Source organism: Pelophylax lessonae (assembly GCF_965119305.1).
Source record: "Pelophylax lessonae genome assembly, chromosome: 2".
Taxonomy (NCBI): domain Eukaryota; kingdom Metazoa; phylum Chordata; class Amphibia; order Anura; family Ranidae; genus Pelophylax; species Pelophylax lessonae.
The window spans coordinates 324,811,181-324,834,904 of NC_138769.1; the positions used below are offsets into that span (position 1 = coordinate 324,811,181).

The window sequence follows — 23,724 nt, forward strand, 5'->3', positions numbered from 1 at the left end:
CTGTGCACTTTGCAGTGTGAATGCACCCTTATTTAAAAAGTGAAAAGGTAATACTTTATATATATTTTTGTTAGGAGATTTCAAATATTAAATGGATACCAATAAAAGCAGCAGTGAGAAAATACAGTATCTGCATTTCTGTAATTGTAGTCCTCCAACAACAAAAAAAAAAATCCTAGATAATTCTTAAAGCTAAGAACAGCTAAGAGTAGCATAAATATTAAAAGAGTAGAAGAGCTTCTAGAAAAATTCAACATCTGCATTTTAGCTGTACCTTGTGAAATATTTTAGCAGGTGCCATTTCTGCCCCATTTAAAGTCTTCAGAAGAAACATTGGCCATGAGGAGGCATTAAGCCTAAAACCTACAAAGAAAAAAAAAGACCATGTCACTGCTTATCTATGATATCACAAATTCCAGCACTATACTGAGGACATTGAATACATTCCTAACTGTAGCTACATCCAACTGCCCATTGCCTTTGTAGAACACCGAGTGGTGAGAAGACTGTGCATGTGTAGGTAGGGAGCAAAGCCAAACACTTGTTGGTGGGTTTCTGGGGTTATGCGTCCAATGCTTGGTCGTACCATCTGTGGGAGGGGGGGGGGGGGGGGGCAGGCGCCTGAGGCAGTCGCAGAGGGTATACCATCACTTCCTGCTATAGGACTTCAGTTTGTAACAAGCAGTGTCAGAAGAATACATAACTCAACCCAACAGAGGGACTGGTGCTGTGTCCGTCAGTGAACCTCAGAAAAAAGACTTTTATGGTAAGACAAAAATCCAGTTTTCTCTTTCGTTTACTGACGGACACAGCTCCATGTCTTCTAGACTATTGGGATGTCCCAAAGCAGTGTCAATATGAGGGCTGGGAAAAACACAGCTAGAGATATAATTCCCAACAAGGCTAAAAACATAGCCAACCAGGTAAAACAGGAGCCCTTTCCAAAATCTACAAACCTCTAACAACACTTTCCTCTTCAGCCATATCCTCCTCCTCCACCACAAATTGGGGAAGAAGCTTCCCAGACCCCGATTCCCTCCACAAGATCTTCGAAGGATATAGAAAAACTCTCAAACTAAAACCTAACGAAGCTTGGAGGGAAACTCAACTTAAAATCCTTCATCGCGCCCATGTCCCCTTTCTACTGGACAAAAGTGACCCGCACTTGGGACTTTCCCCCTATGTAAATGTCTGAGACCTTCTCTGGCACACCGCTTCTGGCTCTGCAACCCTATCTCTGCATTCTGGGACCAAGTTATTGCTTATATCCACAAGATCACCCTGCTAATGATCCCCAAAGATCCCTACCTTCTCATCTTTGGATACTGGGACAAACGATTGCTAACATGGTCTAATGGCCCTTATGCTTACTATCTACCATGGATCCTAACTTGTCTTTTGCTTGCGAGGAAGTCCATTCTTTCAAACTGGATATCAACCTCTGCCCCAACTTTAGGCCAACTTAAACAGGAACTGTGTGCATTATTTCAGAAAGAGTATATCATTACAGACTTCACCCATACATCTTCCAAAGCCCACTTTGATCGTAAATGGTCACTCTTTGCGACCAAGACATGGCCTTCAAGAGTGGTGGACTTCCAGAACAAAAATTTTGCCTATCTCACAGCTCTACCTTTGGACATGGTGGATCAAGACCATAACGCATCTGTTGCTCCTTCACTTGGCTCTAGTCCTGCTGCAGCTCCACCGTGCACCAACATGCTTGGTCCCTCACCGAGCCCTTATGGACCTCCCCCAGTCTCATCCACCCCCTGATCCACTTAAGGGTATTGCCGTAAATTTACTCAGCTTCACTGTCTCCTTTCTATGGGTCTGTTCTGCCTGTCTACCACGTGTCCCCGCCCCCCCCTTCTCACCCCTCCTCTTTCCTTGCCTCCCCCATTCCTTCGTTTGCACTCAGTTTGGTTTATTGTGCTCTATTACACTGGCTGTTTACATTGTACCCCATTGTAAAAATGTTTTTGATACACTTGCTTTTCTTTTGTAATGTTCGTATCTCCAATAAAAATTAAAAAAAAAACAAAAACAAAACACAGGCGCTCATCCAGAACAACTGGGGCTCACCACCAGGCAAAAATTACACCCTCAAGAGGCGGGAGCCTCTGCAACCGCAGCCTGCAAAACTTTGCAGCCTAACGCCGCATCGGAAGATGCAAGTACATCCACCATACTGTAAATGTATTTCCCCTGTGTATTTAGCTGCATTTGGCTTACAGATATTTTTGGAAGTAAACTCTGCATTTACTGTAACCTTGACTGTTCATTAGAGTAACACAAGTTAAATTCTTGCTAGCTGTAGTTGGAACAGAAGGCTGTTTTTTGTTTTAGTTTTATACATTAGATGAAAGTATGAAATACACACCTAACGGTGGTTGTAACATGCCCCCACTTTTTTCACAAGTGCCAATGGGCTGAATCTCTGATGAATCCACCAGTCTCCAGAAGTCATTTTTGTTATCACTTCCATCAAGGCGCAGTCTCAGCCGAGCTCCTGTGAGGCCCACCACAGAGGCAATGCAAGTGGAGGTTGTATTCCTAGGGTCCTGAGCCTCCAGCTTCATTCCAACTTTGTAATCATTGGAGGGCGGAGAACCAGACTGGTAAAGGGGAGAAAAAAATATTTTAATATAAATAGTTTTAAAAGGTACCCGCTCCCACTTCGGCCCAGATCACCTAGGTGATTCAAACAAAAGTTCTCCTCCCCCTGCCTGCAACCTTCTGGGACACATCACAGGCCCCAGAAGGCTACGGGACCATTCACATGCGAATCCATCTGTGAAGGCTACTCGCAGTTGAGATGCCAGTGTCGGGGGCCGGAGGCCCGGTGAAACAAAAAACGGCTTGGTCAAGGACAGCATTGAATCCTTGGAAAGGTGTCTATTAAGCAGCTATAGTTTTTGTAGCTGTTGACTTTTAATTTTAGTACAACTGACTGAAGCTCCTCTTTAACTGCTTCAATACAGGTCACTTTTACCTCCTTCTTGCCCAGGCCAATTTTCAGCTTTTAGCGCTGTTACACTTTGAATGACAATTGTGTTGTCATGCAGCACTATACCCATATAAAATTTTTATCATTTTTTTCAAACAAATAGACCCTTCTTTTGGTGGTATTTAATCACCACCTTTTTTTTTTTTTTTGCTAAATATTGCAAATTTTTAAAAAAACATTTTTTTTCTTTGTTGCTTATAAATTTTGCAAATAAATAATCTTTCTTAACAAATTTAGGCCAAACTGTATTCTACTACATTTCTTTGGTGAAAATAACCCAAATCAGTGTATATTATTTAGTCTGTAGGAAAGTTATAGAGTCTACAAACTATGGTATATATCTGAAAATCAATCCTGATGTACTGACATTCTATCTCATATCTAGACCCAAAAATGCCAGGACAGTGCAAATACCCTAAAATTACCTCTTTTAGGAAAGTAGACAGTACAAGGTATTTAGCAAGAGGCATGGCAAGTTTTTTGAAGTGTAACTGTGTCACAATTTTTTAAAAAATGAAGAAAATCAAAACAAAAAAAATTTTTTTTCAACAAATATATATATATATATATATATATATATATATATATATATATATATATATATATATATATATATTTTTTTTTTTTACATACTGTCACCAGTGAATCACCATCTAAATGGTGTGGCGGTGATCATTATGTAAATAAAATGTTTTAAATGTTATTAATTTTATTACTTTACACTGTGACCAGAGCAATGCAGTGTTGCCACTGTACTACTCAGGAAAAAGGAATTTAGGATTTTTATTTATTTTTTACACACATTGAGATTGCTCATACAGTGCCTTGAAAAATAATTCATACCCCTTTATATTTTCCTAATTTTGTCATGTTACAATCAAAAAAGTAAATGTATTTTATTAGGATTTTATGTGATAGACCAACACAAAGTGGCACGTATTTGTGAAGTGGAAGAAAAATGATAAATGGTTTTCAATATTTCTTTACAAATAAATATCTGAAAAGTGTGGCATGCATTTGTATTCAGCCCCCTCTGATACCCCTATCTAGTGGTCCCAACTGCCTTCAGGAGGTCACCTAATTCGTAAATTACAGGTCCACCTGTGTGTAATTTAATCTCAGTATAAATACAGCGGATCCGTGAAGTCCTCAGAGGTTTTTTAGAGAACCTTAGTGAACCTTAGTGAACAAACAGCATCATGAAGGCCCAGGAACACACCAGACAGGTCAGGGTTAAAGTTGTGGAGAAGTTTAAAGCAGGGTTAGGTGATTTAAAAAAAAAAAAAAAAAACTAGATTTTTGACTTACCGTAAAATCCTTTTTTCTGATGTTCATTGTCGAACACAGCTTCTGATCTTCTTGACTTTTGGGTTATATTGCCCCCTACAGGAGTAGGACCCTAGGTAGAAAAAGAACTTGACTACGCCTATGGGTAGTCCCAGGAGGTAAACTCCCCCCCTCCGCTATAGGTATTCAGTTTTGTTACAAGCAGTGTCAGAAGTAATACAACTCCATGGAGAAATGGATTTTACGGTAAGTCAAAAATCCCATTTTCTTTCGCTCATTGACGGACACAGCTCCTGATCTTCTTGACCATTGGGATGTCCCAAAGCGTGTCAAACATGAGGGGTGGGAACAGCAAGAAAAAAAAAATTCCCAAGGCTAAACCATAGCCAACCAGGTAACAGGAGCTTAACCAAAACAACTGGAGCCCACCTGAAAAACACTACACCCCCAAAGAGGGAACAAGCCCTCTAAACAGTAGCCTGCAAAACCTTGTGGCCAAGAGGCATCCGCAGATGCCAACACAACCTTTAAAATGTTGTGAAAGTGTACACTGATGACCAAGTAGTCGCCTTGCACACCTGCGTTACTGACGCCTGATGATGAAAAGCCCAAGAAGCACTGAGTGCCCGCGCAGAGTGTGCCTTCACAGGGAAAGGAGTAACCTGACCCTTAAGCAAATAGGCTTGAGTCACCGTCTATCTGATCCATCTAGAAATGGTCATCTTTTTGAGGCCCATCCGTAAGCACAAATAGCGAGTCTGACTTCCTAAAAGACCCCTTAGCTGCCAGGTACACCCGAATAGCCCGAACCATATCCAGGGAATGCAACGCAATTTCCTTAGGATGTTTTGGCCTGGGACACAGCGAAGGTAACACAATGTTCTCATTCAGATGAAAAGATGAAAAGCAGAGACCACCTTTGGAAGGAACGGCGGACGACAGGGGTGAAGAACCACCCTATCTTTGTGGACCACCAAATAAGGGGAGCGAAAAGACAACACCTCTGATTCAGACAGAGGTGATAGCCACCAAAAAGGTTACCTTCTGGGATAGCGTAAGCAGGGGAATCTCTCGAATATTTTCAAAGGGAGGCTTCTGTAGAGCTGAAAGCACAAAGTTGAGATCCCAAGGCAGTAGTGGGGACCACACTGGTGGAGTCAAATGTTGAATCCCCTGGATAAAAGTGCGCACCAGGGAATGGGTGGCCAAGGGTCGTTGAAAGAAGACCGCCAAGGCCGACACCTGACCCTTAAATGGTAATCAAGGCCAATTTCTGCTCAACCCCTGTTGAAGGAAGGTCAAGACCTGAGCCGAAAAAGAGCGAGGTTGAATACCAAGCGACTCGCACCACGAAATGTACGCTTTCCACGTACAATGGTAGATCTTCCTAGAAGTAGACATCCTAGCCCTCAGTAGTGTGGGAATCACCGACCCAGACAAACCTCTATCCTTCAGCACCTGGCTTTCAACACCCAAGCCTTCAAAGCCAGCGACTGTAAAGCAGGATGGAAGATTGGCCCTTTGGATAGCAAATCCTCCCTGAATGGTAGTCTCCAAGGGGCGTCGGCGACCAGCCGCACCAGGTTGGCGTATCAAAACCAGTGAGGCCAGTCCGGTGCAACTAGGATGACTAGAATTTCTTCTGCTTCGATCCTGTGCAAAAGTCTTGGCAGTAGCTTAAGAGGAGGGAAGGCGTAAATCAGACAATACTGGCCCAGGGGGCCACCAGCGCGTCTCTGGCATACCCTAGCGGATCCTATGACCGTGCCACAAACATGTGCACCTTCCTGTTGAGCCGAGACGCCAAAACATCCACCCAGGGCTGCCCCACCGGAGACACAGCTGATGAAACACCTCCAAATGAAGGGATCGCTCCCCTTGGTCCAACGCCTGCCGACTGAGATAATCTGCCTGTCAATTTTCCACCCCTGGCATGTGTACAGCTGGGAGGGCTTGGAACAAAACATTTTGCCCATCGAAGAATGCCGGCTACCTCCAGAGCTGCCAGTACACTTCTTGTTCCACCCTGGGGATTGACATAAGCCATGGCTGTGGCATTGTCCGATTGGATTTGCACCCGATACCCCTGAAGGCGATCCATCCAGTGATTCAGGCATAACCTGATCGCTCAGAGTTCCAGTACATTGATTGGGAGTATTCCGATCCAGGTCACCTCCCCACCCGGACAGACTGTCATCCGTGGTGACCACTGTCTGAGATAGGGGGAGAAAAGATTTGCCCTGGCGAAGAGCTGGAAAGCGAAGTCACCAGATCAGAGACCCTTTTGTTTTTCAGCTCAGCCAGATTTAATTGTCCAGAGAATTCGGACACTTGTCCCATTTGGCCAAGGTCTCCCTTTGCAGGAACTTTATATAGAACTGTGCAAGCTTAGGTGGGAGTATCTGTCCACAGGACAACTAATAGTCATGCACTCCACAAATCTGGCCTTTATGGAAGAGTGGCAAGAAGAAAGCCATTGTTGAAAGAAAGCCATAAGAAGTTCAGTTTGCGAGAAGCCATGTGGGGGACACAGCAAACATGTGGAAGAAGGTTATACCAGTCTACAGTGCTCAAATACACAACAGTGCAACAGATGAAACATTAAACAATACAGTGAACAAATTCAAAAGTCCTTTTTCAAATATCTCTAGTGTCAAAAAAATTATGCTCCTTCCCCATGTGATGTGAAACCAAAACATAAAACATGTCATCTCACTGAAGAATTTTTTTTGTTGGTTTCAAGTTTTAGTGGTATTTACATCACACTGTGAATGGACATCATTTTTTGGACACTATAGATATTTGGAAAAGGACCTTTGAATATGTTCACTGCATTGATTATTGTTTCACCTGTTGCACTATTGTGTATGTGAGCACAGTAGACTGATGTAACCATCACGTTTTTATATTTTATTTTTTTTTTCCATTTATTTTTTGTTGTTTTGGATACCATTGCACTTGACTCACCATTTGCTTGTTGCATCATTATCATCACTGCATGGCATTGATTTGTTGAAGACCAGTATCACAGAGAATACTTACATTTTCTAATAGTGCAGCACCACATTTCTATATCTCTTTTACTCTAGTATCCACGGAATAGCTATATCGGTGCTTGGCGATCCTTAGGTAATTTCTAATCATTTTTAGGTGCTAGCGTGGAGGCTCTCACTCGCTACACAATGTGGAAGAAGGTGCTCTGGTCGGATGAGATCAAAATTTAACTTTTTGGCCTAAAAAGCAAAATGCTATGTGCAGCAGGAAACTTACACTGCACATCACCCTGAACACACCATCCCCACCGTAAAACATGGTGGTGCCAGCATCATGTGGGGATGCTTTTCTTCAGCAGGGGCAGGGAAGCTGGTCAGAGTTGATGGGAAGATGGATGGAGCCAAATACAGGGCAATATTACAAGAAAACCTGTTAGAGTCTGCAAAAGACTTGAGACTGAGAGGTAGGTTCACCTACCAGCAGGACAACAACCCTAAACATACAGCCAGAGCTACAATGAAATGGTTTAGATCAAAGCATAATCATGTGTTAGGATGGCCAAGTCAAAGTACAGACCTAAAACCAATTGAGAATCTGTGGCAAGCCTTACAAATTGCTGTTCACAGACGCTCTCCATCTAATCTGACAGGGCTTGAGCTATTTTGCAAAGAAGAATGGGCAAACATTTCAATCTCCAGATGTACAAAGAGACAACCCCAAAAAAGACTTGCAGCTGTAAATGCAATTAAAGGTGGTTCTACAAAGTTTTGACTCGAGGGGGGGCTGAATAGAAATGCACGCCACACATTTCAGATATTTGTAACATTTGTAAAAAATTCTGAAAACCATTTATCATTTTCCTTCCGCTTCACAATTATGTGCCACTTTGTGTTGGTCTATCAGATAGATTCCCAATAAAATATATTTACGTTTTTTGGACATAACATGACAAAATGTGGAGAATATCAAGGTGTATGAATATTTTTTCAAGGCACTGTTCCAATAAATTTCATTGGTATAAGCCAGTGTTAATTTCGTAGACTAAAACATTTTTGTCTACTAAATTAACGCGGTTTTAGTCAACTAAAACAATTCAGATGACTAAAACTGAAATGTAATTTTAGTCAAAAGACTATGACTAAAACTAAATCAAAATTTGGCATCAAAATGAACGCTGCACTACCGCATAAGAATAAGTAGGGGTATCTACTAAACTGCTGAAAGACAAAAAAAAAAAAAAAAAAGGCTTATTTTATTTTTTTTCTTAATATTTAATGTTGGTAATATATTCAGGTAATATGTTCAATGGCATTACAGGCAAAAGAGTTTACAGGTTTTTTTTTTTTTATATATTTTATAATTGCAATTCTGTTTGTCAAAATGCATTTTTTTTGGGTGAAAAGATGTTGTTGTATATCACAACGGCTTAAAACTGTGTCTTGTTCACACTGCTGCGGCTTCAAAATCATGTGACTTTGAATTCGACATCCCTGCGCGACTTCATCACGGCTTGCATTCGACTTCTTTAACAGAAGTCAATGCAAGTCGTGTTGAAGTCGCACCAAAGTAGTGCAGGAACCTTTTTCTAAGTTGCACCGATTAGAACGGTTCCATGGCCTTTAATGGGGCGCAACCTGCCATGCGACTTTGAACTCTCATGTCGCATGAAAAGTCACAGCAGTGTGAACAGGGGCTCATACCATAAATAACAACATGTTATTAGATTTTTACTCCAGGGGTACATAATGAGTTTTGAAATTTTAGAGTGTTGCATTACAAATTACCTAAAATTTGATTTTAATCCACTATAGCGTACTGGAGGTTTTAGTCGACCAAAATACGACAAACAATTCAGATGACTAAAATACAACTAAAACTGCATTTTAGTCAAAAGACTAGGACTACAAACAAATCGAAATATGATGTCAAAATTAACACTGGTATAAACAACCATTTTTACTGAATGAAATTGGTTCATTAACCTTCAGTTCCTAACTTTTTTCTGAAGCATTTCTCTAGTTTCCATCAACACTTGTCAAATGTTCACAGTCACTGACCATTATTTCCGCTACTAACTCTGCAATCTGATAGTCATTTCTAGCATTAAATACGGTGAACATTATATGCAGCCATACGTCAAGGGCCACAGTTTAGGCCCCATATATCAGTGCTTAGCCTCTTAACAGTGCTAGCCTGTTAAGAGAATATGGGAGACTGCCATGGCTTACTTCTGAAAACGCTACTTGCTTGGCCATTATGCTAACTGAATGGCTCTGAGACACTGATCTTGAGTAAGAATGAAGATTAAGAGGACTGGTTCTAGAACAGAGTCTAGAAGTTCTTTGAAACCAGAGACAGCAGTCAACCAGTCATTTTGGAAGCCAGCAATGGTACCCCAATTTCTCTATCACTGCAGATTAGCTGCAAAACATGCATTGCTGGTAATACTTGAGCACTGGGTTATGAAGCATTGCCTTATTAGGTTTGCACTGTACGTGAGCAGTAATGGCTTTTGAAATCACATTTTTTAGATCCTCGCTATTTTAATTTAACATTTAAACCAGTAATAAAATCAATTTTCAGGGTACTTTTCTACCGTGCCCCTATAGCCTTCCACGCAGCTTCACTTTTCAAACATCTCACCTGTCTGAAGCAGTGTGTTGGGGCCGGCTGAGATCCCGTCTCCTTCAGGTATTTCTCCCAGCTGAAGTGCCCTAAAAATAAAACATTTTATAGTAAATACTACAGTATGCCACAGCAGAAGATCAAAGCACCTAATTCTCCTTACAACTCCACTGAGAAGAAGACATTTTCTGGTATAACAATACATTTCAGGTGTACTTTTCAAGCAGATCTAATTAGGCTAGAAATTAGGTTATGGTACGTGCACATGGAGGCCTTTTCTATGTCACTTATAAATGTGAGGTGATCGGCAAAGGATCAGCATTACTTATACTGCTGCTCCATCATTGCTGGGGGTAAAGTGGCACTTTTCCATACCTCCTTTTATACAAGAACGGATTTTGCACACTTTGGAACCACAGCTTGGTATTGTATGCTATTATTAGGCTTATGATCTACCAGAACACCCAGATCCTTCTATACCATTTATTCCCCCAGTTGTACCCCCCAGTATGTATGATGCATGCATATTCTTAGCTGCCAAATGCATAACTTTACATTTACCAACATTAAACCTAATTTGCCACATAGTTGCCCAATGAAACAGTGCATTGAGGTCAGCTTGTAAGTTGGAGACATCTTGTAAGGAAGTTATTCCACTGCAAAGCTTGGTGTCATCTGCAAACACTGAAATGGTACTTTTAATTCCGGACCCTATATAATTTATAAATATATTCATAAGTAAGAGTCCCAACACTGAACCTTGGGGTAAACCAAAAATAACCTTAGACCATTAAGAGTAAGAATCATTAACCACTGCTCTCTGAATTCTGTCTTTTAGCCAGTTTTCTATCCATTTACAAACTGATTTTTCCAAGCCAGTAGACTTTACCTTACACATTAGCCGTGTGTGAGGAACTGTGTCAAACGCTTTTGCAAAATCCAAGTTTACATCCACAGCCACCCCTCTGTCCAAGGTTTTACTTACTTCCTCATAAAACTAAATCAGGTTTGTTTGACAACTTCTGTCTTTCATGAATCCATGCGGTCTGTTGCTTAAAATATTTTTTTTCCAGCAAGAACTCACCTATGTGGTCTTTTATTAAACTCTCAAGTATCTTCCCGACTGTAGAAGTTAAACTAACAAGTCTATAGTTACTTGGCAAAGACTTTGATCCCTTTTTAAATATAGGCATCACATAGGCCCTACACTAGTCCAGCGGTACTATTCTAGTCATTAAAGAATTCCTAAAAATTAGAAACAATGGCTTTGAAATGACAGAGCTCAACTTTTTAGAGATTTGTGGGTGTATGCCATCTGGACCCATTAATCTTTTTAGCTATCTGTAAAGGGGTAATTCTTCACAAGTCTACAAGTGTAAGGAGCATTCTTCATGTACTTTGTGGTTTATGGCGTTTCAAGGAGCATTCTTCACAATGACCATCACTTTAATGATTCAGGACATGTAGATATATCTAGTAATTTTTAGCAGGGGCTCCCTAAGACAGGGCTTGACAAATTTGCCTGAAATCTAGGAGCCAGCTAAAAAAGTTAGGAGCCAGTTTTTTTTTTTTTTAAACTAACAACCAAGCTTTATTTAATAAAACTGATACTAAATTTACACATAAATACGACTAGAACCCCACTCTCCTATATAGCGCAATTGGATGGAAACAGACTGTCTGTCTCTTTCCATCCGATGCCATCTGATCGGATACACGGGATGGATAGAAAATAGAACCACCATCCGTCTGTTTTTGGCGGGCAGGGTCAGATGGCGGCAGATTACAGCTCCATAGAGGAGACTCAACGGTCCGATCAGGTCTGCCTGAAAAACTGACAGGCGGACCTGATCAGACAGCCCGTGTGAAAGGGGCCTTTGGCTGTGGCATGGCGATGAGGAAAAAAAAAAAAAAGATATATATATATTTATATATATATATATATATATATATATATATATATTTTTTTTTTTAATAAGAATTGAAGAAAAAAAAAGAAAACATTTTTTTATTTTTTTTTTAATAATTAAAAAAAAAAAGAAAAAATTATTATTTTTTTTACATTTAAAAAATAAATTAATAATAACCACCACACTCCCTGTCCACTTACCTTTAAGCAAAGGTAACTGGACAGAGAGATGAAGCCTTAAAAAACTTCCCTCTCTTCTCCTCTTTGGAAGGAGAAGAAAAGGCATTGAGAACATGCATTACTCCCGGCCACCACAAGAGGGCGCCAGTTCCCCTAGCTTCTCATCTCACAGAAGAAGGCCGAAAAGCCGGGGACTAAATTTCTGGACGGCGTGGAAGTCCGTGAACTCGAAGAGGAGGTGGGGGGCGCAAAAGGGACAGGACAGCTCAAGCAGGGCACCCCAGGCGCCAGGTCGCTAATTCTAGTCGCAAATGCGACCTGGCGCCCGGGATTTGTCGAGGCCTGCCCTAAGACCATAAAGCTTTAAGGGTTCCTCTGTTTTAAAAAGGTTGAGAAAGACTGTTCTAGCATGTGGAAGTGACCCAGTGGATTTACAGTCACCTGAATCACTTTTACAATAAAAATAAAAAAAGTTAATTTATCCACGTACTTTGTGGTTTATGGCGTTTTTGACCCTTGCCAAGGGCCCATACATTAAATGCTCTAAAACATGGGTGTCCAACCTTTTGGCTTCTCTGGGCCACATTGAGTGCAGAGAAATTTAAAATCGGGCCGCATATAAAATATATACTATAGTTAAGGTATACAAGTAATAAAATGCCGCCGCACCCTTCCCGCACCGCTGCACCCCCCCGCACTAATTTAACACAACTAGAGGATGATGAAATGAAATGGAATCAGTATACAGAGGTTTACTTCTTCTGAGAGATATTAAAAGGAACACTCTAACCACCATGACCACTTCAGTGATTTGAAGTGGTCATGGTGGTAGGAGTCAGAAGCACATGCTCGTCCCCCCCCCCCCCCAGAGGCAGCCTCTGCCTACCGTTAGTTGGAAGCTGCTGTGGCTATGCCCCCGACCCAACTTCCTTCCTCCCCAGCAAAAAAAAAAAATTGTCAGGGGGCAGTGGGCCGCATTGCCTGGGCTTCCGGGCCGCATGTGGCCCCCGGGCCGCAGGTTGGACATGCCTGCTCTAAAAGGTGTATACTGAGCTAAATGCAACAATTTCATAAATCATAGTAGGCTTAATTCACAAATAAAAACAGCAGAATAAGTGTGGGGGGACATGGGACGGGTGGCTGTTTGCCTTTGCCTTCTAGCTATTTTTCTCTTGGTCTCCTTTCTTTTCTGGCTCTTTCCTTCTCTCTTCTGTTTTCCTGATTTCTTGCATGGTTTTTTCTCTCTCTCTACCCATTGAGATGTGGGCTGTTCTTCTTTTCCTTTTCTTTATGGTCTTCTGCTTTTCCGTTTATTAACTTTCTTGGGGGTCTGGCTGCTGGAATGGCGTTCTTGACTCAGGCTCCGGAACTCTGGTTTGGGTTTTCTGCTATGGGCCAAGGATGCTTTCTACTATTTGAACGTTGGTGGGAACCGGTTGGTTTCCCCTTTTGGGGAGGGAGGCGGGGGGGGGGGCTTCACCCTTTCGTGGACACAGTTTGTGCCCTTTGGGGGTGTCTGGGGGGGGGGAGCCCTCTGCTGGCTGATATCTTATTGGAGTTTGGTGAGTCCTCTGGACTCTTGATGTATCTCCTATGGAGGGGACTACAGCTGTTGCGATTTAATGTATTTTGCTGTTTATTTTTATCACTGACTGCCTAGTTGCTAATACTGTCTGGAGTCATGTTTTGTTATGTATTTTCCGGGTACGGGGTGCCTTTTCGCAGGCCACCCCCTTTTCTCTTGCCTATGTTTTCTACATTTTCTATTTTATGTTGTATTACTGCAATGTGTTGTTTAAAATCAATAAAAAAACTATTGAATACTAAAAACAGCAGAATAAGGTTAAACCTTAAAGTTATTTTCAGGCAAATGAGGTTTGAAAACTACATTCACATCTCTGAATCGAAAGATTCTTATGTTTTGTGAAGTGGACCTATTGTGTCAACATGAAAAAAACACTGTGTCAAATAGAATCCAATTTAATAGCAGTAAATCATATTCAAAGTAATTGCAGAATGATGCAATGTTCTCCCAACAGGACTACATTACAGACTGTAGAAGTCATATCCTTGAGTCACTACTCAGTGAGTCATAGATCCAGAAATAATATGCATCAGAGTACTTTTGGGACAGCTTACCTGCATACCTATTCCAGGTCACAGAATCACTAAGTAGTATAGCAAGGAAGATAAGGAAGCTACTACCCAAGCTTACTATTTAAAAACAAATGAGCAATAGTAGCTCCATTGTTTTATCCCCACATGCTCCTTTCAAAGTGCTGTTCTTTACCTTCTTTTTGGGAAATCACTAGCAATCGTCTAGAATCTGTTTGGTTTATGGTTCTCTCTGAATCCAGTTCACTGTCTGTTGAGTTTGCCCATGGCACCCAGAACAAGAGTAGAAATCAGATATTGCCCACTAGTTAGTTATTGCCTGTTGGCCTCTGTCATTATACCATCAGGCAGACATAAGCTGGGTACACACAGATTAAAATTCGGCTGGTTCAACAGGAACCAGCCTAATTGCAATCTGTGTGTAGCCCTCCCAGTTCCACAGAAGGCAATCATTAGATCGGTTTCTTTTAAATGGGACTGCTGGAAAACCTTGTTCAATTAGCCAATCTCCCAACCAATGTTAAGATACTCCCTTCTCATAATTGCATATCTATTCACCTTCTTTCTGAATGTATTTACCAATTCTAATCGGGAATAATACCTGGATTTACACTGACTGTACTCTTTAATGGTCTGTTCGTAAACTTGGAAAATAATAAAACATTATTCTTTAATAAAATGATTACAAGGAGGGTGTAACTAGAAACTTAGCCTTTTAAAACTATGGAAACAGTGTGGTACCCAGATTTGGACTTTAGGCAAATAATTACAGTATATTTTCAGTTATCACATAGGTTAAATTATTACCGGGGTAAAAACTTGTGTGTCTTTTACATTTTTACAATTTTTTTTTTTTTTTTTTTTACAATTTTTCTAAATTTAGAGATTAGTTACATAGTTAGCCTCGTGGAAAAAAGACACCTCTGGCTCTGAGGAAGAGGCTGAGCCTCGAAACGCGTCAGCCGTCATCTTAACAGGATTATGGACAAACACACATGGACTATTCCTGATACTGGAGCGACTGAGCTTGATATGATTATTTTCTACCTTTATTTGTGAGTAGCCATTTTTTATGTTGCATAAATAAAGCCTATTATTGAGGATAATGCGCTAGGTCGGTGCGCCCTTTCTTTGTTTCTTTTTGCCTTTGGGCAGCTCTGCACTTGCTCAGTTTTCAGTAAGTTTCTATGCTGAGCATTTCCTCCCTTTCACACCAGAGCAGCCCATGTGACTATAAAGACACATGTGGGCGTATACACAGTGGTAAATGACAGCCCACTCCCTCCCTCCTCCTCCATGCCCACTAACCAGCTAAACACAATGGGGGTAGGATATTACATGTAGACTGATGGAGGCTACACCTCCTTCTCATTCTAAGACACAGGCTGGAGGGGCGTGACAATTTGTGACTGGCAGAAATCCACACACACCATAGTATTTGCACAAATTAATAAGATTTCATTTCAAATATACAGTATCTCACAAAAGTGAGAACACCCCTCACATTTTTGAAAATATATTTTATTATATCTTTTCATGTGACAATACTGAAGAAATTACACTTTTCTACAATATACAGTAGTGAGTGTACAGCTTTTATAACAGTGTAAATGTGTTGTCCCCTCAAAATAACTCAACACACAGCTATTAAGGTCTTAACCGCTGGCAACAAAAGTGAGTACACCCCTAAGTGAAAATGTCCGAATTGGGCCCAAAGTGTCAATATTTTGTGTGGCCACCATTATTTTCCAGCACTGCCTTAATCCACCTGGGCATGGAGTAGAGCTTCACAAATTGCAACTGGAGTCCTCTTCCACTCCTCCATGATGACATTACGGAGCTGGTGGAGTTGCGCTCCTCCATCTTTCGTTTGAGGATGCCCCACAGATGCTCAATAGGGTTTAGGTTAGGGATCGACCGATATCCGTTTTTCGTTGCCGATACCGATATTTTGACCATCGCATATCGGTATCAGCCGATATGGGCCGATATTTTGTACATTTAAGTTTTGAAAAATAAAACAAATTTCGACACAAATCTGTTACTGAACACGTTAATGTTTATTTATTAACTAACATTAAGGGCTCGTTCTTCACACCTTAACTGCATCAAAACTGGTAGGAAAACTGCACTTGCAGGGACATCCGTTTCACATCATCTGATTGTGAAAGATGCATAAACTGCTGCAGTAGTGCACTCAATCACTGCAAATATTTTAAATCACTACTGCAGCAGTGCAGTCAGTGGCAGCAAAACTGCTAGAAACAAGCTAGACAACAGATAGACAGTGGATTGGAGTCAGTGGACTACTGCTGCAATAGTACACTCACTGCAATGATTTTAAATCACTACTGCAGTCAGTGAAAGCTGCTAGAAAAAAAAAGCTAGACAGTGGACTGGAGTGGACACTAGTACTACTACACTTTTCAATACTCCCAGTTAAGTAGAATAATATACTGCAGAAAGCAGAACATTTCAGCATATTCATGTTCACCTGTTAAACGGCTTCTTTTTTTTCATATAATGCTGCCACTTCATTAACATGCTCACTTGGTACAGGAGGAGAGGAGGAGCAGAGAGAGAGAGGCATCTTCTAGCATGGGAAGCAAGTCTTTTGTAGCGTGCCTCATTTTCTTTCCACCACTGAAGAGGATCACCACTTCTTCTGTCAATTACTGGTTCCTTCAAATATAGATGAAGTTCATCATCCAGGCTCATTATTGCAGAGTCAGAAGAATCCCCTGCATGAGGCCCCAATAAAACACTGAAAATGCCATGATTAGTTCAACCACGATGAAGATTCTCTTCAGTGGTGGAAAGAAAATGAGGCACGCTACAAAAGACTTGCTTCCCATGCTAGAAGATGCCTCTCTCTCTCTGCTCCTCCTCTCCTCCTGTACCAAGTGAGCATGTTAATGAAGTGGCAGCATTATATGAAAAAAAAAGAAGCCGTTTAACAGGTGAACATGAATATGCTGAAATGTTCTGCTTTCTGCAGTATATTATTCTACTTAACTGGGAGTATTGAAAAGTGTAGTAGTACTAGTGTCCACTCCAGTCCACTGTCTAGCTTTTTTTTTCTAGCAGCTTTCACTGACTGCAGTAGTGATTTAAAATCATTGCAGTGAGTGTACTATTGCAGCAGTAGTCCACTGACTCCAATCCACTGTCTATCTGTTGTCTAGCTTGTTTCTAGCAGTTTTGCTGCCACTGACTGCACTGCTGCAGTAGTGATTTAAAATATTTGCAGTGATTGAGTGCACTACTGCAGCAGTTTAAGCATCTTTCACAATCAGATGATGTGAAACGGATGTCCCTGCAAGTGCAGTTTTCCTGTTAATTGTCCTGTTTTTGCAGCATGCTGCTCTTTCAGATTATAAAAATGCTGTTCTGGACTTGTCTTTTTGGCAGGAACCTCCTGCACCTCCTGTTAAATATCTTCTGTCTGCCATTGTTTTGCCTTGGCCAATACATCTTCAGAAGAGAAAGCATGGTTCTTGTATCAAGGATTCAAAAGACTTGCCAGCACAACCTTTTAAATCTCATCATGCTTCTCAAAACATATAATCAAAGCTCTCTGGCTTGACACACCATCAATTGAAAGTTAGAGGGTGTTGTGTGCCATGACACTGAGGTCTGACATATCAGCAAGCCACATTCCTTCCTGCATGTTTGCTCCGCTGTCTCAAAGGAGCACAAGCATTACTCAGTCTTTGGTGATTCCCCATTCTTCAAGCATGCCTAAAAACATTTCTCTACTGTACTCCCCAGTGTGGGATCCTTGCATCTCTTTTGTATTCAAGACCAATTGCCTTTTTGTCCATAAGCTGTCAATGAAGTGGCATGTACGATTCATTAGTGACTCTGTTTGTCCTCCTCCTGACCAGCAGTCAGTCGTGAATGAGAGTGAGTTGTCAGCATTCTCTGGTTGCAGCATAGCCTTTACTTTCTCAACGACCTTTTGGTAAATCTTTCCCAGCATTTCGGTTTGATACTTCTCACTCTTCAGTGTGTAGCTTGGCTCAAGTATAGACATCAACCACTTTAATCCTGAGTCGGACACCATTTTAAATGGCTGGTTATCAGTGACCATCATTCTCTGTGATTACTCTGTCCAGCAGTTGGGATCTTCCATCTGAATCTAGACTGACACCTGTTTTTTTTTCTGAAACATATATGTTATTGTTGCCTGGGATAGTGGAGGGAGGTATTTCAAAATCACATTCATTTTGTTTTTTCTGTGCTGCATGATATAATTCAATATGATGAACTCTTAGATGGGCCCAAAGTTTTGACATATTTTTGTAGTTACTGATCCCATGCTTCTATTTTTTGTGCATGTGTTGCACAGTGCTGCTTTTCCTGGAGATGGTTGAGACAAGAAATAATCCCAGACCACACTTTTACTTTTTCTGTCTTCATCCATCTCCACTGCAATTTGAAAGAGACAATACGTTTAAAAAAAATGGCTGGCTGGCTGCTGGCACCCTGGCCTGCTGTGGGTGGCTTGCTGGCATCCTGTTGTGGGTCGGTGGCTGACGCCTGGCAGTGTGGGTGGCTGGCTGGCAGCCTGTTGTGGGTCGGTGGCTGACGCCTGGCAGTGTGGATGGCTTGCTGGCACCCTGTTGTGGGTCGGTGGCTGACGCCTGGCAGTGTGGGTGGCTTGCTGGCACCCTGTTGTGGGTCAGTGGCTGGCTGCTGTCACCCTGTTGTTGGTCGGTGGCTTGCTGGCACCCTGTTGTGGGGTGCTGCTGACACCCTGTTGTGGGTCGGTGGCTGACGCCTGGCAGTGTGGGTGGCTGGCTGGCACCCGGTTGTGGGTTGGTGGCTGAAGCCTGGCAGTGTGGGTGGCTTGCTGGCACCCTATTGTGGGTCGGTGGCTGACGCCTGGCAGTGTGGGTGGCTTGCTGGCACCCTGTTGTGGGTGGCTTGCTTGTAGTCACCCTGTTATGGGTAGCTGGCTTGCTGGAACACTATGGTGGGTGGCTGGCTTGGTGTCACCATGTTGAGGGTGGCTTGCTGGAATACTGTGGTGGGTGGCTGGTTTGGTGTCCCCCTGTTGTAGGTGGCTGGCTTGGTGTCACTCACCCTGGACTGTTGTAGGTGGCTGGCTTGCTGGAACACTGTGGTGGTTGGCTGGCTTGGTGTCACCCTGTGGGCGGCTGACTTGCTGGAACCCTGTTGTGGGGTGGGTGGCCCGCCGCTGGCACCCTGTTGTGGGGTGGGTGGCTGGATGCTGGCCTGGCACCCTGTTGTGGGTCGATGGCTGGCGGCTGGCACCCTGCTGTGGCTGGCTGGCACCCTGTGGTGTGTGGCTGAGGCCAGGGCCTGTGGCTGGCTGGCACCGTGACCGGACTGCAGCTGCACACACTTTGAGGCGTGGGAGACGGTCTTAGAAGGCAGAACCTGTCAAATTATAGGCCCAGCGCGCAGAGACACGTGAAGCAACACACGCAATGACGTCACGTGTGTCGCGCGCAATATCTGTAACTTCCGGGGCAGATTCCGATATATCGGGGAAAGTGCATATCAGTCCTCGATATTTTGGCCTTGCTGATAATCAGTCGATCCCTAGTTTAGGTCTGGAGACATGCTTGGCCAGTCCATCACCTTTACCCTCAGCTTCTTTAGCAAGGCAGTGGTTGTACAGATACTGTAAATTTGTATGACAATTTAAAACAGTTTATTAATATTAATTATTTATTTTTACTCTGTATTCCAAAGGCTGTTTTTGTTTTTTAACATGTGACCAGCAGGAGATGACTAGAAGCTACTCCTGCTTATGTTTGCCGGCAGACAGGCTGGGAAAGAGCTTGGTCGCGTAACAGATCTATATAGATTAGGAAAAAGGTACTTGGATATTTTTTTTTTTTTAATTAAAATAATTACAGTGCCATCATTGACATCCAGAAATAGAAGGGACAATGTAAACTAAACAGTATGTGTTTAATATCACTTTAAGCCAACATATCAGCTACACAGGGAGTGCACTGTTTTCCATGAGTCAGCAGACTCTGCACGGTTAGAAGAAGCAGTAAAGCACAACAATTGTGAAGGACTGCAAAGGAAGAAGCAGAACCTGTGTATGTAATGAGCTTACCTGCAGCACTTGCATATATATACAATTACGTTTTTAGGGGAAAAAAAAAACATCGATATATTATTTGTATCAAGCAGATATCTTTTACATGTGTATCTAAAAAAAAAAAAAAAAAGACTATACATTGCACCTAAAATATATTATTTCTGTCCACTATTTATCTAGGAACTGAGAGAGAAGTACATTTCTGCTGAGAACTCCCGAGTTTGTACTAAGAAAGAATACTAGAACCATGTGTCAACATAGCAGGAATTTTAAGCTAGATCTTTTGGCTATACAGGGGTTTTAAAAGCTGGGGGTTTTGGCTATGGATATATTTTATTGTATGCCGATATGAATACAGACAGGATAAGCTATACCTTGATGAGTATGCGTATCAGCAGGTCTGCCATGTCTCCTCCCATCTTTCCAGTCTGCCGCTAAAAAATGATATACACTGATGAGATACATACACAGTATGTTATTTGTAGTTTTATATATGTGAGCAGTTTTAAGGTTATGTAAAGCTCACATTCAGAGATATAACTTTTACATGACTGAGATAAAAATAAAGGTCTGTTTAATACTCACATGCACAGTTCAAGCCAAACTATATAAAAATAAACTGTGAATACTTGGGAAAAAAAACATGAATAGACCTGCAGGGCCATGCTACCCATAACAGGAAATCTACTCGCAAAGCAATGGGCAAAATAATTGTGTAAGCACAAACTTTCTTGTCACTGGTGGCCCTTAAGTCATGCAAAGAGGAGTATATGTGCCATGTCAGCCATTAGTATGTATAAGTGCAGTTGGGGAGACCAGATCAGTATGACAGAACTAGAAATCGTGGGGAAATGGCAATGGATTGATTAGTGATACACAAAATAAACACCAAAGCATAGCTACTATTCACCTAAAAGGTACCAGATAAGCAGCGCAGTTAAACAATACACCTACTATTCTACACAAGTCAAACTGCATCTCTCACTGTAAGATTTTACAATTTAAAGCTGAACTACAGACAGACATAAACAGGCAGGTTATTGCAGCTCTTTTATTCATTAACTCATTTGTAAATACATTTTTAAATGCAATCAGTGCAAATAGATGAATGTGACTTGTCATCTGCCTCTTGTCATACTCTATACAACAGAGTTCAGAGAGGGGGAGAGAGAAGCAGCACAATGAGCCAATCAGCTGTAGTGCAGTATAAGGAATATGCTGATAGAAGGAGAAATCAGAGTGAGACAGAGATCAGTTCATCAGTTACTGCTTTTCCTTTCCAGTCAGTGGGTGGGGATGGGGATGACACCTATACACCAATCAGCCATAACATAACCACCCACCTAATATGGAGTATGTCCCTCTTTTGCCGTCAAAACAGCCCTGACCCGCTGAGGCATGGACTTCACTTGACCTCTGAAGATATGCAGTGGTATTTGGCGCCAAGCCATCAGTAGCTGATCCTGCGAGTTGCGAGGTGGGGTCTCCATGGATCAGATTTCCCATAGTGCATCCTGGTGACATCTCTCTCCCAGGTAAGAAATGCATATGCACCCGGCCATCTAAATGATGTAAAGGAAAACGTGATTCATCAGACCAGGCCATCTTTTTCCATTGCTCTGTGGTCCACTTTTGATGCTCACATGCCCTTGTAGGTACTTTTGGCTGTGGACATGGTCAACATGGGTACCCTGACTGGTCAATGGCTCTGAAGCCCCATAAGCAAACTGTGATGCACTGTGTGCTCTAACACCTCTCTTTCAGAACAAGCATTAACTTTTACAGCAATCTAAGCTACAGTAGCTCTTCTGTTTTATTGGACTACACAGACAAGCCTTTGCTCCCCACATCAGTGAGTCCTGGCTGCCTATGACTGTGTCTCTGGTTCATCGGTTTACCTTCCTTGGACCACTTTTTGTAGGTTTTGACCAGTGCAGGCCAGGAACATCCCACAAGAGCTGCGGTTTTGGAGCTGCTCTGACCCAGTTAAGCCATTACAATTTGGCTCTTGTCGTAGTTGCTCAAATCCTTATGCTTACCCTTTGTTTTCTGTTTTCAACACATGAACTTTAGGGACAACATGATCACTTACTGCCTAAAATACCCCACCTACTTTCAGGTGCCACTGTAACGAGATAATCAATGTTATACACTGTATCTCTCAGTGGTCATAATGTTGATGGCTGATCAGTGTAAGTGTTAATAAGCTGCAGCAGAGAAAAAGAAAAGTGCTCTTGCCCTGCCAGATAGGGCTTTGTGGTACAGTTGAGATTTGTAAATTTCAGAACTGGATGGACAGAAGTACAAATTCTTTGGCCGGTAAAACAGCTCCTTTATGTGTATTTCATTTGTTTATTTACTGTGGCTGTTTGCCTAGAGTTCAGCTTTAAACCACTGGCACAATGATGCAAAAAAAATATTCTAATGCTGAACATCAAGCCCTGTTACCCTGAGGAGGGGCATATTATTGGGCCAAGAGCAACAACTATCTAAAAATATAGAAATAGTTTTTAAACATGCAGAAAAAAAAAAACATTTTCTAAAGGCAACATACCCATGTAAAAAGTCATCTCATTAAAATAATTACCCCTTAAGTGACCAGGTTTTCTCATGATTCCAGTAGCTACGCAATGATGCACAGGTTCCTAAGGTGACAGATGACACAATGGTGAATGGGAACTCTTCGGACTGACAGCCTTGGGAGAGTAGGACAGTGGAACGCGCACAGCTGAGCAGGTGGTTCCTGTTACTCTTTCAAATGATCCATTTGTATATACGATTCTTGAGTCTGGCAGGCTCCGTCTCTCAATTTGGCCATTGGAGTGTATCTGATGGAGACACAAGTTAAAGGTTACAAACATGTATACAGGATTAGTATACAAGTTTTCCTGACAACGAGAAAAATGGTGACAGGGAGGGAGTTCCAGCTGATTAACAGCCACAGGTGTGGTTGTGTATGTCTCCCTTCCCTTCAATCAGCTCTCAAAGCTCTCCTTACTGAGCTTTGCAGTGTGTAATTTTTAGCTCTCCGCCCCCTTTTTTTTTTCTAACAGCTCAGGCAAACTTTATAAATTCTGGACTTTAAACCGATGTAGAGCAGAGCAGACTTTAGATAAACAGGTACAACTTTATGTAGGAGGATTTGTTTCATCCCTGTGTACCACCTGAGGCCAGTCATTTCACTGCGTATATGTAAAAATTTACAACCACAAAACAGGTCTGGACAAATCTCATCCAGAACTAGGAGTCAGAATTGGGTTTTAACATTCCGAGACCCAATCTCCTACTTCTAGGAGCCAGGAAAACACCTAAAAAAACATTCACTTATTGGGGACAAGCTAGGCAAGTGTTAAATGTAAAATAAAAAGGGAATGTAGAGAGTTGTGTATACGACACTAAATGAGCTTTTTACAAGTTCTACGGTCATGCTTAAAGTGGTTGTAAAACCTTACATATACCTAATGCAGTGACTGGCCTCAGGTGATACACAGAAATAAAACAAATTATCCTACATATGTT

General features: G+C 41.8%; 1 protein-coding gene across 3 annotated transcripts in view; it reads right to left on the reverse strand.

Annotated features, from left to right (window-relative positions):
* The window catches only part of SCMH1 (Scm polycomb group protein homolog 1), an 84,570-nt gene that overhangs the window by 49,251 nt on the left and 11,595 nt on the right, over nt 1-23,724 (reverse strand). For 2 of the 3 annotated variants that reach the window (XM_082247033.1, XM_082247032.1), the window contains exons 2-6: nt 22,793-23,033; nt 20,580-20,639; nt 9,935-10,005; nt 2,384-2,618; nt 275-363 (exon numbers count right to left, since the gene is read on the reverse strand). In XM_082247033.1, coding sequence (XP_082103159.1) covers nt 275-363; nt 2,384-2,618; nt 9,935-10,005; nt 20,580-20,639; nt 22,793-22,817 — 480 coding nt within the window. In that variant the 5' untranslated portion in view covers nt 22,818-23,033. The remainder of the gene's footprint in view (nt 1-274; nt 364-2,383; nt 2,619-9,934; nt 10,006-20,579; nt 20,640-22,792; nt 23,034-23,724) is intronic. The other variant, XM_082247034.1, reaches the window with a different exon arrangement.